This window comes from Corvus moneduloides, chromosome 5 (genome assembly GCF_009650955.1).
Source record: "Corvus moneduloides isolate bCorMon1 chromosome 5, bCorMon1.pri, whole genome shotgun sequence".
In the NCBI taxonomy this organism is placed as follows: Eukaryota; Metazoa; Chordata; class Aves; order Passeriformes; family Corvidae; genus Corvus; species Corvus moneduloides.
Window position 1 is genome coordinate 42,052,424 of NC_045480.1, and position 16,514 is coordinate 42,068,937.

General features: G+C 39.1%; 1 protein-coding gene across 2 annotated transcripts in view; it reads left to right on the plus strand.

Annotated features, from left to right (window-relative positions):
* Positions 1–16,514, plus strand: part of NFKB1 (nuclear factor kappa B subunit 1) — a 57,590-nt gene that overhangs the window by 11,712 nt on the left and 29,364 nt on the right. Inside the window, exons 3-5 of one of the 2 annotated variants that reach the window (XM_032110542.1) lie at positions 855–939; positions 8,169–8,206; positions 10,561–10,659. In XM_032110542.1, coding sequence (XP_031966433.1) covers positions 855–939; positions 8,169–8,206; positions 10,561–10,659 — 222 coding nt within the window. Of the gene's footprint in view, positions 1–854; positions 940–8,165; positions 8,207–10,560; positions 10,660–16,514 lie in introns of both variants that reach the window. The other variant, XM_032110543.1, reaches the window with a different exon arrangement.

The following is a 16,514-nucleotide window of genomic DNA, read 5'->3' on the forward strand; positions in this document are numbered from 1 at the left end:
ATGCCTGTGACACTTGCTCTGAAATTTCTTCTGTGGTGGACATTGGACTCTTCCTGAAAATGAAGTCCCTTATGCCCTAAAAGGCCCTTTTGTGTAATTTTTTGGGATGTTTGCATTTACAGTGATGACTAAAATATTCCTTCACTTGCACAGATCCGTAGGCCTAGCTCTTCAGGAGCTCTTCCTGATTTTCTTGTATCATTTCATAAATTATTTGAAATGTGAGAATTGTGCTTGGGTGAAAAGTTTTAAGTGAAGAACAGGTCATTTCTACTCATCCTAATTTTCAAAAAGCAACTGTTTTCTCCTTTATGCTTGCTCCTTTTGGGAAGAAGATAGATTTATACCTGACAGCAATTACAGTAAGATAAGATAAGTGTTTAAAAATAAAAAAAAAATTAAACTTTAACTTAAATGTACTGATTTTTTGCATTAGAGCTTGTAAATATATTTACATAAAGAATGTAGTCTGGTGAGGTTTAATCACGGAAGTGGAAATGAAAACTCACAGGTTCTTAGCAAGGCCTTGGGCAGGACATCTAGGGTCAGATTTTCAGAATTTACTGTATAAGCTCTTAGAATTTATAGTTGTTAGTGCACATAAGCAAAATGGGTGTTTAGAAACTATGCTGAGGTCGATGCGGTCTCATGATTCTGGTGAAACTTGGGTCTGTGCTGTCAGCTCTGCAGTGCTGTTGCCAGCAAAAATAAAAGAGCTATGAAATGTTTCTGTAATTCAGCAAGGTGTTTGCAGTCTCAGTATTTGCAGAGAACTTTGAAGTTCTTTGCTGATAGATGTTTTATGCAACTATGTATACATGTAATAATGAGGAGTATGTTTTCTTTCAATATAGATGTTTGCAGTGGATCAGTTCATGGGAATGAATGCATTTTTTAATAGTACAAATTACATCACTTCAGACTTACCACTACGAACAGGTAGGAACCCTCTCTGATGGTGCTATTGTCTTGCTGGTTCTTCCTGTTTGTTTTCTTTTGAGAAGTTCTTTTCAGAGCCTTTTTTTGTTTACCAATTTGTGTGTCATAATAGTAGATTGCAAAGTTGTCAACTAGATTTTTTTATTACATCTTTTTGCATCTCTTTCTTCCTCTCATGAAGCCTTCAGCAGTGAGGCAAATCTGATTTTCTTGTGGCTTGTACAGAAACCGAAAGTTGCAGCAGTTTCCCAGGTGAAACCAGGACAGTGAGCAAAGGGCTTTTGAGTGACCTGTGTTATAAATTACTTGTGGAGGCTTTTTTCTAAATTTGCACCTTCAGCAAGTTACTTGTTTCTGTTGCCGGTTTGCAGACTGCAACATGTGCTTCTTGTCTTTTGGAATGCTGTTGCATTTGTTGTAGTAGTTCTTAAGGTGCTTGTTTTTCACTAATAAAATGTAGAGAATATTAACTTCCTGTACCATTCGAATCTGTTTTTCCTTCTCGGTGACTTCTCTGTTTCCTGTGAAGTGGCAGTGTGGTATTAGAAGCACCCGACAATTTCCTGAATAATAACACAAGTTTGAAAGCTCAGACAAATTTTGTAACAAACCACTGAAAATAAGCAAAAAGTATTCTGCAAAGGTCTGATAAGCAGTTCTTACAGTATGCTTCCAGAACTGTAAGAACAAATACAAGTCTCTTATAGCTCAGTCAGTATTAGCTGCTCCATCAACCTTGGTCTGATTTTGCTTATTAAAGTTCTTTATAAATATTACTTCTTGCATGAATTTGGAAAACTCTTTTCTCCTGCTTAGTCTATTAGAATAGCTGATAGAAAAGGAAGAAGGAAATAAAATTTTACTTAGGAGGTTTTTCTCAATATATATCTCTGATACAGCTATTCATGTCTTTTACCATGACAACTTTCTCTTGTTTGACTCTGTTGTATCAGGGTGTAGCTGGTATCTTATGGCAAATTACTTTCTTTAGTTGAAAGTGCAAGCCACTTCTGACTGCAACATTTGATATGCTGAACAGCTGTGAGGGTGTAAAGAGTAAAATGAAATAAGCGTCTAACGTTTTCCTTCATAGGTAAAATTCCACCCTAAAGTAACAATAAATGCTGCTTTTAAAGTAAAAATTAAAGCATGCTTACTGTTTTGGTGTTCCCTTGTTTAAACCATTCTTGTTTTCTTGAAAGAGTAGTATCAAGAAAGGATCAAGAAAGACATGGTGCAGATAATTTTGTTTCAAGATAAAATGTTCTCATGAGCAAAGCTCTTGACAAATACAGAAAAACATCCAGCAAATTAATGTTGCAATCATTTGTTTACAGTGTATTTTTATTAAGGCAGATAAAATTATTCAGTAAGATTCATCTGTGTAGGATTAAAGGGCTTGTGCATTGTATACCAAGGGGTTTTTTCACCTAGTTTCCGTTGAACAAATAAGGTTATTGAAATTGCCCTGTAATGAGCTCTTTTTACATTTACCTTTTGAGCTTACTCTGTATTCTTCATGCCAGACTCATTCCATGCTAATTATTCAGATATATAAAACTAATTTTCAGATAACTATGTCCTGTCTAAAGTAGAAGCAGCTGTTTTCAAAACCATGTCAGGGAGTCAGGGATTCACTGAATTCTTCAGCCACAGAAAACTCTTACTGGGCTAAGTCTAGCTCTGCCCTTAATTTGCAAAACTGCTTCAAAAAAGGCCTTCTTTTATAACTGCCACTGCTCTTGTCTACTACTGCAACATAGGTGGCAAGTTCCTTGTGCACAAAATGGGATTCAGTAAAGGATTCTGGATTTGACGTTATCTCAAACAAAAAGTTAATCATAAGATTTTGGAGAGGTTGATAATTTCAACAGCACCTGATGATGCCACAGTCATTTTTTTTCTTGAACATTATCCCAGTAATGCTTGCTTACTCGCATGCTTGAAATCATGCTGGGTTGTTACTATGGACTAGCTCTTCAGTTACAAGATAATATAATAATTTTTACATTCTATTTTACTGATTTTCAAACAGGGACTAATGATTTCTTTCTATTCAGTAAGTTCAGTTTAAAAAGTCATGTGGGATTTTCCGAAAGTACTTCCAGCTGAGATATGGAGAGAGTCAAATAAAGGTTCTAAAAAGGATTTTTCTCTAGGACGGTTGGATAATTAAGGCAGAAAGAACCAAAGACACTAATTGTTCCTCATGATTTGGCTGTGGTGCATATATCTTTCAGTCTGTGCATCCGTATATGCACAATGTCAGACCTATTCCATCGGCAGACAGGTTTAATGTATAACCCTGGATTGCCATGTCGTGCCAGCCTGGCTGAATCAACAAATAGCTGGGGAATTTGGGGACTTTCTGGTGATAGATGTTCTGCTGTTACGTTAATATTTACAGTAATAGTAGAAAACCTTTGAGATGTTGGGACACAGATTTTCTCAACATTGTCAGTGCTCAAGTGTCTTTGTGTGCTTCTTTTTCTCTCCGGTATGTCCATTTAAAAAAAAAAATTAGGCTGTTTTGTTATTTTGGCTCTAAAGCTGTAGCGGTTATGTCGTTTTTACCAGCAGCAAAGGCAGTACCTCACGAAGTCAGCCTCTTCTTTGGCCTGCTGGGAAGTATCCTGCCTGTGATTAGGTAGGTTAGGTACTGATCCTCAGTGGCATTGGGGATGGAGGCAGTGGATGGGGATGTATTTAGGCAGAGTAAAAGCAGGTGCACATCAGTGGGATGTCCACTGTGTAGTGAAGAGACAAAGTGATGCCTTACATTAGAGAGGAAATGGGCAGAGCTCTGAGCTAAGCACCTTGTAATTTTGGGTGTTTCTTACTCCCTCATGATGATACAAGGCCATCTACAACCACATGACATGTGGCAGTTAGAGGTGGGTTTGGGAACTGTGTAGTTGTTTTGGCTTCAAGAGGCTCTGGTCTAACTAGCTGTTGGCATTAAGGTGGTGTGTTTTTAAAACTTTGAAGTTGAAGCAGAGCTATCAGGAGTTGAGCAGTACTGCCTGCAGGCTGCTAAAATTAATTTTCTGCTATTTCTTTAACCTCCTCCGTACAGCCCTCTGTGACACTTGCTATGAAAAAATGAGAAGGTCATAGAGAGAAAAAGAAGGCACTTAAAAAAATTTATTTCATGTTTTTTCAGAGAGAGATAATGTTAGAGGTTCAAGGAAGCCAGACCACCACCAAAAAAGAGATGAGTGTTCATTTTCCCTGTTCCATAGCAGTGGCCCTATCCTCAGGAGCTTGGGCAGACTTTCATACCATTTCTGGTGTTCTTTCTAGATCTTCTGTGCTTGTGTTTGGAAGAGTGAACTGAGGGGACAAGTTAAGCAACGTCCCATATGCTACTTGCTTTAAACATCATGCTTTGAACACTGAAGAGCTGGTATTCAAGAGAGTATTCCTGTGCAGGGGAATCCCTGAGGGGGAGGGCATGCAAATGCTACAACAGGCCTTCAGGAAGGATAAGGCTCTAGATCTGCAGTCTGAGCTTTTAGCAGCAAGGTACCACTGCCAGGATGGACACAAGAGAGTTGATGTGGGATTTAACAATCATAACCTGGAGGCTACAAGCATTTCCATCCATGTCCACAGAGCAAAAGAGCAGTTACAAGGGTGAGATGCCTTCTGGGAGACCCACCAGCAGAGAGGACGTGAGGGAAGAGTCTTGTCCACAGGTCATTGCAGGTTAAATTGAATGCGTTTAGGTACTAGAAAAGCTGTTAAGATACAGGGCCCCACTAGTCCAACAGAGTTGCCAGGCTTGCAGGGATATCCCACCTACCTCAGAAACCCTTTTTTCCCACACCCTTGCTGTGGTGGGAAGGTGGAATCAAGAGGGAGCCTAAGATGGGTGCTCCTTCGGAAGTGTGTGTGTGTAGGGTGAGGCCTGTCGAGAGGAAGAAAGAATGTAAGTGGTGGGAGTGTCAAGGGGCAGGAGGGCCTCTGACTCAGGCAGGAAGGAAAATGAAGAAACTTGGCAGTTGAAGAAGACGTGGGGAAGTGGGACTGTGACTCAGACTGGAGTGGGATGCGAGTCAGTCTGTGGCAACCGAGGCGAGAAGGCAGAAAAAGAAGCCCTGAAGCATGGCCAGGATGTGGCAGTCTGCACCAAAGCCCCTCCAGGCTGGAGAAGCACACATTGTAGTTGCAGTTCTTGGCCTCCCGGCTGTAGCAGTGCCAGGCAAAGCGTGAGGAGCGCTCCTGTCAAAACTTGGCTCTTGGCAACCATGTGTAGAGACAGCTCCGTGACTGTGTCGTTCAGCCTCTCTGAGGGCAAAAGTAGATCATGAGCTATGCATTAAGTAGTGTTCCTTCTTGTGGCTGTTGAACATTTAAAAGGGTTTGCTCATTAAACAGGAACTTGAATCAAACAACCTTCCAGGCTGGAACAAAGGATCATCACAAATCTTGTCGTTCTAAGTTCCTCTTACAAGGTGTTCATCTTCAGGTTCCTGCTCTTTGCCTGCTTAGACCAGACACGCCTACTAATAGAAACAAAATATTAAAAACTTCGGTGTGCAAAACACTAAATGTGTTTTCTTTTCCGCATGGGAAAGGATGAGAGAAAAAAGGAACCACACATAGCCAGTGTTAGGCTGTGTAATGTGCTTCTGGGAAGTATTCAGAGTTCAGTGAAAATAGCTATATGAGACCTTTCACTAAATAAAATCCTTTGTATAATCAAAATAATATGCCATTTATGCCTGGATGTTTTCTTGAACGCTGCTGGTTTATTTTTAAGTAGCGTTTCAGATATAATCAAGTGCTTTGCATTGGAATGCCTTCTCTGTAATGATCCTTGGGTCTGGTTCAGATGCTATACCAGTGAATTACTTAGTCACTGGTAAAAAAAAACCAAACGGAAAATCTTTAGTCATACAACCCAAAGGTTAAAATAAGACCTAAAAAAACCATTTTAAATACATTGCTATATGATCTGTATAATGGGGTTGATGATAACAGACATCTAATTTGGCTTTGTGCATTCACACTGCATGATTTTTGCACTTCTAGTGCTGGTATATAAAATATTTTGATTTTTTTTATCAGCATATTTGTATGCTTTTTATAAGCTTTTTTTTCCCCAAGAGGTCAGAATAACCAGTCCTCAATTTTTGATTTTCCTGAGTTTTCACAAGTGCCATGCAAGGTCAGGGCATTTCAGTGGTATGAAGCATTTTCCTTTAGTTTTCCGATGTGCCAAGATAGTGTATATCCCTCTCTTAGGACTTTGAGTTTCCTTATCTTGAGGAAGAGTTGGAACTTGGGTCTGCTGTGTCCTGGGGGACTTCTGCAGCCACTTAGCCATTGGATAAGAACACTTCCTTTTCTGGCTAATGTTTGAGAGAAAGCAGTAGTATTTTGTGCTAACCCAATGTGCATGCCTTGAAAATGAATTCCTAAGAGGAGAAGAGCCAAAGAACAATTACTTGGCAGATCATGCCCTGGAGGCTTGGTTGAAAGCTGAACTACACACAGTTGTATTTTAGGTGCATTATTTCTGCCAATGCCTAGAAAATACACAGCTTCTGGATTGTTAAAATACAAATTTTCAGGTGCCTAAAGCATGAGGAGTGTTAGAGATCTGTGAAGAGAGGTCTTTAATTTAAATGCTGATGTATTGCTTAAACCCAGCTCAGCACATCTTGACTGTTACAGACAAAAACTGAAACACAAGGCCAAAGCTAAATATTACTGTACATCTTTTCAAGGTCCTGAAGTCCAAACTGTTTTTCCTGCTTTGTGATGCAGGATGATGTGTATAGGGTCATGAGTTCAAGTAGCGCTGTTCACTTTTTTAAAGAAAAGTACAATTGATGGACTTGGGAGATAATTTATCTTTAAATGGGAAATTGTTGTGACTGACATTTGCAATATAACTTTGACATGAAGTTTGTTCAGTTGCTGAGTCAGCTAACTGCAGCAACAGAATTCTAATTTCATCTATTGTGTATTTATTAAAACTTCCCTGTTGAGAGAAGCTTGTTCAGTTAAGACCTATGCTTGATTCCTTAGCATTAATACCTTCAAGAGAGTAGAAGCTGTGATACCGAATTCCAACAGGAGTATGGCCGGAAAAATGCTACATAGGTATTCACAGTGAAGCTGTCATTTGGGGTCTGCCTTAAAAACATCTGATCTTTTAGCATTGAAATACAAATCATCTTGGCAAGAGACAGGGAAGAAATCATAGCTCTTGGAACTGTTTCGAGACTCAGGAGTGGCTTGCATTTTAAGAGGTATTTCACAGCCATCCACCCAGAGAGCTTTCCTTCTTGATATAAATAATCTAAATGATCAGAGTTGGCAGCTCAGCTTTGATCAGGTGATGTATGCTTAACTCTGGTGGCACTGAGTTCTTACTGGATTTAGGGCATACTCAAAAGCTATATAAACCGGTGAATTTTGCATGAGGTTTATAGTATGAAGTTAGCCACTGTATGAGACTGAAAGTTGTTTAATGAAGCCTTCTTTAAATGACACAAATAGAATTTTAGTACAACATAATCCTATGTATTGGCACCATGCTCAAGATGGATCTCAATATAGAGTCTGTATTTGTAGTCAAATTGAGTGTATTTGGTCTTTTTAGAGGCCCAGCAGAGCACTATATTTAAAAGTGTATCTGAAATTATTAAAACAATGTAAATTGTTTAGTCTTCTCAATTCCAGGGTTTTTTTAAAGTAGTTCTGACTGTTGGGGCGTGTTGAGACAGCTTGAATTCCCCCTGTATTCCCATGCCTCAGAGCTTCCCATTGGCTGTCTCTTGACTTTCAAAAGCAGCTATTCAGTAGGAAGCCCCAGGACCAAAAGCTGGTGAGTGTAGTCTCCAGAGCCCCAGGGGTTTAAATACAAATGTTAACCTTAGCTCAAGAAGCCAGACTTCTTGTCAGTGGCAAGGGAAGGATCCCGTTGTTACACACCACTGCAAGTTTTAACATTTGCCCATTTAGGCTCTCTGAGCTAAAATTAACCTTTTTGGTTTAATCCTCCTCTTCTTATTCCACTGGTCATTAGCTGAAATGACAGACTGCCAAGTGATTAAATAATTTATTGAAATTTAAGTTCTGAAGAGACTTAGATGCTTTCAAAAATTTTATATCAAGTCATTTGAGGACATAATCTTACCCCTACAACTTATATATTATTTATAGTAATAGAAATAAAATTTCTATTAATACTTTCTTTTCTTTTATGCTAGCAGATGGACCATATCTTCAAATCATAGAACAGCCAAAACAGGTAAGAGCAAGACTACATTTTGAAAATGTCTAAGGTAGCTATATTACTACATTCAGCTTTGAATAAACTTATGACTTAAAAAAGAGTATAGAAAAGGCTGAGCTCTCAGAACAAATGTGGCACTTGAACATGAGCAGTTTTAACTCTTACTTTTGTACTTTGTTTCCTGGTTTGTTCTGTTTTCATCTTTGTCTCTTTCTGGAAGTTTCATAATACAAAAAACCCCAAGGGTTTTAAAAATACGCCTTGCTAAGTATAGACTCTTCATCTTAGAAGTGACTGTTACAGTACCCCAGTATTTGGAAATATAAATTAGTAGATCAAACATGGAAGATTTTTAGGATTTGTTTCATAGTTTTTGAAACACAGATTAAAAATAAAAACATGTAATTCCCAAGTTACAGGAACTTGTGACTTGTGTTTTGTTATTGTAAAGAAATGCAGTTGGCCTTTGAGATTCCTTTTGCTACGGTTGTCTGTTTTGAATAATCCAAGAATAATGAAGATAAGTACTTGAATGTAACTTTTTCTGTATTATGTAGCAAACACTGACCTATGCTCCTCTGACAGCAGAGAAGTCATTGCAATGCACTGGTTGGTTTTCATGCAACTGATGTACAAAGTAATTGCTGCATAAAGGTTGTCCTGAAGTGTGCCTGGGTATTGTTCCCCTTTGGCGGTGGCACCAGCAGCTACAAGGATTCCTCCTGAAGCTGTTGTGGTATGGAGGTGCCTTTCCTGTCTGTCCCAATGAATTGCATAAAATCCTACCTTATGGAGCTGTTCAGTAAACAGGGGAAGACAGTGGCTAAAAGCTTTCCCATCCTCCTGTTGGTCTTCTGCAGAAGCATACTGCAATCCAGTCTTCCTGGCAGGAGGCAGGGGAGAACATTGGTTTCAATCACACACCAAAGACATTTTTGTGCTTGAGCATCCCTTCAGGAACAGGACTCTTCATCATGGTCCTAAGTCAAACAGCAGTGTACTGTGAACTCTTGGAAGAATATGCTGCCTCTTCCTCATTGTTTTAAGCTCATCCCAAATCAGGCCGCGTCTCTGCATGGTGGGGCCTGCAGTGCACAGTCCATGAGGAGAAACTATTGTTTCCATGTGTGACTTCTCAGCAAATGGTTCCTCTCGTGGATTCCCTGTGTGGCAAGCTAGGCAGTGCTTTATAACGGTGTGATCCATCAGCAGAGTGATGTGTCCTGACTGCAGAGGTTGATTTGCCTTTTGCAGAGGTTGTTCTGTCTTTTGGACATCTGGAGTTCAAGCTCATCGTAGCTGGGCACTTCAGTCACAGTACTGTGGGTCACTCAGTTCACCGTAGGAAGGCAATTGGTCAGTGTCCGAATAATAAAAGTTTACATTTGCCTGGGAAACACGTTTTTAACCTGAAAAGGCTTTAGTGAGATAGGTATTGAAGCTACTGCTTACAGAGTAATTTTAAGACATATTGTTTGCTTTCAGCTAATACAGACTTCAAATTCAGAGTTGTCTACTACTAGAAAGAAGCTGAATTATTCTTAAAAAAGGCTACAGCACTAACTGGTGCTATTTGGACAGACACTGGGCGCCCTATATAAGATGAGGATTTTGCCAGAAATTGCAGGACTGGAGAGTAGATCTGAAAGCAAAACTGGGGACTCCATGAAATGTACTGTTCAGTAGAGTTAGAGTTAGCAGATACCTTTGCTTAAGAGTTGCATCTTTCGAGCCTTATAGATTACCATGTAAAATGAAGGGGACGTTCATCAATGGAATCAATGGAGAGCTGTGCTCTGGACTGGTTGTCAGTATCCTACAGATATATGCAGATGTCTATTTATGTAGCAGAGATGAAAACCAGCCAGAGTCATTTGAAGCTTTTGGGCTGTTTTGGGATTTCACTTGGAGATTCAGCTTTCAAGTGCTTTTCCCAGACGGAAGAAGTGTTTCTGTGTCATTCCTGTACTTTCCTTTATGATGCTTTGGACTTCCTTAGTATTTGCTTCAATTTTGTCCATCTAGCAGCAGTCTTGGGAGAGAATTCCTGCTCTTGCATTCTCTACATGTGAATTTTTATCCTATTTTAAGAGTATAAATAGATCTCTGTTTCAAACATCTTCACTTAACTGAAAGAAAAAAATGAGGTTGCTGCTGTGTATTAAAGTGAGAATAGAAGAGGTTCTCCAGGGCTACAGTTCAGTGATGCTTTGTTAAGCAGCACTCAGTATTTTAGGGATGAACAATTGTAACTTTTCCATTTGGATGAGTCTTGTTTGTGTGTGTGCATGTTCATGTTTGTGTGTGCTGTTTCTCTTTTGGTTTAGTTTCTGAACAGCTTTCAAGTTTTTTTTTCCTGTATTCCACAGAGGGGATTTCGTTTCCGATACGTATGTGAAGGGCCTTCGCATGGTGGACTTCCTGGTGCTTCTAGTGAAAAGAACAAAAAGTCATACCCTCAGGTCAAAGTAAGGACATAAAGCATTAATTTTGTCAAGTCGAGGGAAGTGTCATCGTATGTGTGTGTGTAGGACCTTATTGCATAGCAACATCAATTTGTATGAAGTTGCTCAAGACAGACTACATTTCAATCCCAACTTTCGAAGTGTAATTGACTTTAAAAATAAAGTTGTCCTCAGGTGTGTGGGTTTGTTTTGGCACCTTTTTTATCTGCCAGCAGTTGAGCAGTAACTTACCTGCACCTACCACCTCGCTATCATTGTGCAGACTAATGGAACACTTCTTAAGGTGCAGTTTGAGCAAGGCTTGAGCTGCTCAATTGCTCCGTTTCTATTGCAAAGTATGAGTATGCTTAGTTATTCCACTTCATTCTAGAATGCTGTTTACCAGGTTTTCCTTTTTTTTCTGTTCATGTTACTCCTTATTCAATATCTCTAGGGTATGCCATTTTTAAGAACTTAATTCCTTTAAAGTCAACGTAGAACTTCTCATTTTAATAGGAACAGTGTTATGCTCAGGTGTTCACTGAACTTTTTTTGTGGGTTTTTTTTCTCCCACTGGAAAAAAATTCAAATATGTTAATCAAAAGAATGTTCTATGGAGGCACAGTATGAAGATTAGAAAAGTGATTAATCATTCTGGGATTGGAGAACTGTCTTTGCCTATGGTTCTTGCAGCAAAATTTTTTTTCTATGGAAGTCTGGAAAAACTACACAGTGTCTTTTCAGTATTCTTTTTAACTTAAATGCAAACCTTGGTCTTGTTATTGCATTAAATCTTTGAACTGTTGCACTACACATTCTCATGAGGAGCAGGGTTAATGTATGCTAATTCTGGTGTTATTTCTTAAGGTGTTCTAATTCTGCTGTTCTCTTACTCCTTTATGGGGAAAGAAGGGGAGGGAAGAGTGGCAAGCAATAAACTTCTGCCTTGGTGTGCCACTCCTCGTTGTTCTCCTCAGTGTGCGTCTCTAGTTCATCTGCAGTTCTTGGGAAAGGCTGGAGTTTGGAGCAGTTGCATCTCCTAATGAATCAGTATAAACATAACATAATGGAAAATAATCAGCATGGGCTGAGGTAGCCTAGGCTTTAGTCTTGTGAATTGAGAAGAAGCTGGGAAAGCGGATTTCATATAGCCTTGCAAAACTCTTAGGAAAAATTACTAGCCCAGGCAAATAATCCACTTGCTTTTCTCTTTCCTATGTTAACAGTAATGATGAACCAATGAATGAAATTCACTGGCATGTTCAGGTATAAAATCATTTACTTCAGCTGAGCCAGATCTTTGGATTCCAATTCAATCTGTAATGGTAATAATACAAGTGATGCTTTATAAAGGTGTGATAGGTCACACAGTAGCATGACAAGGAGTTATAGAGGAAATGGAATTTCTTGAGTGAACTAGAAAGCAGAATGTTCTTCGTCTTTCCATCAAACCTTCTAATTTCATTGATCATCACTTTTTAATTTCATGTAGAACTTACACACATACATCTCTTCCCCTCCCTCCCATCCTATTCTGTGCATCTGGGTTTTTTTTTCTAGTACAAATCCCCACATGGCAACACCTGCTGGGAGAGGCTGGCAAGGGAACACAAGTAAATTCCTCAAGGCCATTGCTTGTTAGAGCCTGTTCTTGATTCAAGTGGTGCCAGTAAAGACAGAAGTGTTTCACACCTTTTCCTGTAAGTCTCTTCTGTGTTTTGTCAGAATGTGCTCACTTTGTCATAACTGAGGGGAGCACAATTGAAAATTGCAATTTTTTGTTGTGTTGGATTTTTTTTGTTTTGATTTGATTTTTTTGGTGGTTTTTTTTTTACTCTTGTGGCAGTGTTTTCACTATAAAACCTACATTAGTTAATCACAGTGCAATGAAAGGACAGTAGCATGAGCTTTGGCTGTACTGTAAAAAAGGAGGTTTTGTGACAGATATTTAAACCCTTGGCTGTGGTGTGGTCAGTGCAACTCACGTTGGGATCTACTTTGTGCTTGGCCAGCTCTCTCAAAATTTACCAGTGGCTATCATGGGATGTCCTGAAACTAGACATCTCCAGTGCACAAAAAACCATTGCAGTCTCCCTACTCTGTTTTCATAGGATTATGGATTGGAGGCCAAAAGAAACATTTATGTGATGTGACTTCTTGCATAATGTGGACTGTTCAATTTCACCCTTTTTTTAATCTCCCTGCACCATCACTAACTCATAACTAAGCTGGAACACATCAAGACCTATCTCTCATGTAAAGGCTGCAGCATTGAAGACTTTGCTATGTCTCTAAGCGAGATGTTTTGGTATTTAGTTACATGTTTAAACTCTTCCTGTATAGTATATTAGTAGATGGTGTAGGTCAGGAGTTAGTGTAGCAGTTCTGCAATGCCAGTCTTTACACTTGAAGCAAATCTGCACTGGCCAGCAAGGTGGAATTGATGTAAAACCTCTTGTTTAGCAGAACAGTCCTGACAGATGGAGTCTAGATAACAGTGTATCTTTTTCTATAATATCAAAAACGGGATTAATTTATCTTAATGATTTATGGCATTATGTTCCTTTGTTTAGCCCTGTCTTTGCTAACAGTAATCCTAATATGTAGAAAACATCTTGCATATTCAGAGGATTCTATATAACTTTGCATGTCATTATGAAGAGCAGAGAAGTTGTAGATAATGCATATGTTACAATATGTTTCATTATTGCAACCTAAAATTCTTCATGTAAATTTCATTTTCATCCACACACAATGCTGGAAAATTTTGCTGTCTGGAACAGTTGAAATCAAAGCTGCTGAGCCGCTTATTCATCATTACCTTTTTGTCCAGGGGAAAAAGCAATCAGCAGTATAAAAAGAAAGGATAAAACAGGGAAGTCTAATATTGTCATCAGCATACTTAACTATGTAAATTTTTTTATTTATAATTTTCTTGGTTTTTATATATTTGAAAAAACGTGAGAAAACTTGCGTAGAAAATTTCCACTGGCCTTACACGTTTACCATGTGTGTCCTGATCTTGCCATACTGCTGTTAGTGTGGGCAGATCCATGTTTTACACTGAAGTGCTTGATCCAGTTTTAGCTGTGACAAGAATTTGCTGAAAACAATGGAGTGAAGGAAATGTCCTGAATTTTCATCTCCTTGGGGGCAAATCCACGTGGGTGGCTGCAGTCTCTAATTGCATGTTTTCTGCGAGCTGGATGTAAATGAGCTCCAGCCCGGAGTTTAGAGGTGTGCCCGAGATAAGAGCACCATCTCTCTGCAGAAGAGTTTGGGCATGGTGCACTTTGGCTTACGAATCGAAGCTGCACACCAGTGAGGCAGCCCTGAGCCCAGGCACACTGACAGAACTGCCCAGCCAGTCGTGTCCTGGGGCTATCCCAAATTATACCTCAGTCTGGAGATAAGAGTTCCTATTGAAATCAGGGATTTCAGCACATTTACTTCGAGTTCAGGAGGAGAATTTATGGAAAATTAGTCAAGTTACTTTGTTGATGAGCCTTGGTGACAGAAGGAGTATATTTATTTGCTTCCCCCCTCCCCACAGAAATTAAATTGTAGGGTGATATAGGTTGCTATATTAAATCACCTAATTATTACAAATTAAAAAATCACCTAACAGCTGAATTAAAGAATAAACATGAGACAAGAAAAAGAAGACTTTTTGTTTTAAATCTTTACTGCTCTTAAAAATCTGTACTGAACCAAGTTCAGCCAAAGCTAACTTCGGTGAGATTTGAGCTTTTTATTGCTATGGTTGATTTGGCTGAATAGGTGTCACTGAATTGCTTTAGTTGGGCTTGTAAAGCAGAGCACCTAGCTCTGTATTTTTGTCACTAGAGTGACCTCACAGTCAGAGGATCAGAAGATCTTCAGCTCTCATTGGTTTAAATTACTTTACAGTGCTTTTTCTTAAGTCTGTTAAGTAAGTATTCAGTTGCCTACACGGTTTGTACCACATCTGAAATATTTTGTCTTTAATTAGCAAGTGAAAAAAAGTGTGATACTGCTGTGTAAAAACAGGCTGTTTATAAAGAGTGAGTGATGCCTCATCTGTGGAACGCTTCTTGTATGTGTGTATCGAGGACAGCAGTAGTCCCACTCTGAAGGTTAGGTGGGGCTGGGGCTGTAGTTGCTGTAACAGGGATTGGAAAGAGACATAGGTGTTTTTGTAACTGCTGGTGTTGTAGGTTTGACGTGGTCTTTTCCATCATTTGCTCCTGTTGTTGACCAGTTGGTTTCATTTCTTGCTTGTAAGAGTAACTGGAAAAAACATCTTTGAAGTATGAAAATGTTCTTATAAAGTTTTTGTGAAGTTTCAGAACGTATAAAAATTGGCAGGGGTCTGGATTGCAGGAGAACGTGAAATAACTGAAAAAACCTTCTACTCTTGTTTTGAAATTGACTCAATTTCGAGTTCACAGAGTCTTTTAATCTTTCAGACAGATCTCTCAAACAGAAACAGCAAATAAATGTAAGCCTGCAGCCTTTTAACTTTATCAGATCAATTGAATGCTGCTTCAGTATAGGATGTAATCAAGTATTACAGCTATACTCTGCCCAGGAACTCCTTATTTTCTTTTTTCCCCTCACCTTTAATTTGAAGTTCTGTAGCTATTCTTTGGATCACAACTCTGATTTTGAGCTGTACCGCACCCACATGCTATCTCCCCCTCATGCTGAGTCTATGTTTTTGTGTCAAAACCATAATCCCTATTCAGCACTGTAACATATCTTCTACCTTTTCAGGCTTTTGGTAGTGTTTCTTAAGTTCCTATGCCAAAGCTGATAGTTATTTGGATACCTTAGTGCCAGAATAAATTTTAAATTATTCTGAAATTGTGGCATGATTCAAGGATACTGGAAAGTTATTTCAGACTTAATTTATGGTACATGAGTATATTTAACCACTCAGACTATTTTCCTGGGCACCAAGTTACCCCGAATGACTCAAAATCAAAGGAAAGTCTGTAAGAAGTAAAGGTGGAAGATGGTTCAGAGACATTCTGTCCCCTTTGCAGCATAGGACATCAGACTGGATGACAAAAGTAGTCCTTTTTTGCCTTATGACCTACATAAGGTATTACGTTTTAAGAGCCCTTTTGTTTTTCCACTGAGAGAGAGTGACTGCAAAGATCATGCTGAGCTGAGTAACAGGGGGAGATTGCAATCTGGTTACCACTGCAGTTCTGTGTTCTGCTTTCAGAGGCTGGAAAGTCCTTGACGTGCAGCACTCCTGCCTCCATTTTCACTGTGGTTTCTACAGCTGATGAAGGATTGTCTTGAACTTTTCTGATGAGATACCAGAACACTGATACTATTCATAGTGAATATAGTGCTGCAGATGTGCTGGGAGCTTTGTAGTAGGGAAAGCTTGTTCAGTGAGGAGTAAAATGAAAAGAATTTTTTTTAAGCTACCTTTTTGAAAAGTTAATGGTAGCAGTGGTGGTGCCATTACTATAGCACCAAACGCCGTCGTTTTTATTTTCAGATGACTTTGTGAAAGGTACATAGGAATTTTCTCCCTGCTGGTAAATGACAGAAATAGTTCAGCAGTGATGATTCTGCATCTCTGTATTATTTCAGTCCAGAAGAGATTTCAATGTGGAAACAGGAGGGAAGCATGAGCCTTGTATTTTAGAAACTGCCACTTGTAACATGCACATTACTGCACTATTATACAGTTAACCAGCAGGAGTGGGTAATGAGAGGGCTTTTGCACACCTGCTCCTCCTGGAACAACTTTTTTGTAGTTGGGATTTTTTTTGCTTTCAGCAGTGAATAGGAAGGCAGGGAGGGCATGCATTTTACATATGCAAAGTGTTTCAGCTGTGATGGAATGGGTTCAAGAGAGGGGTTAACTGGAGTGAAGG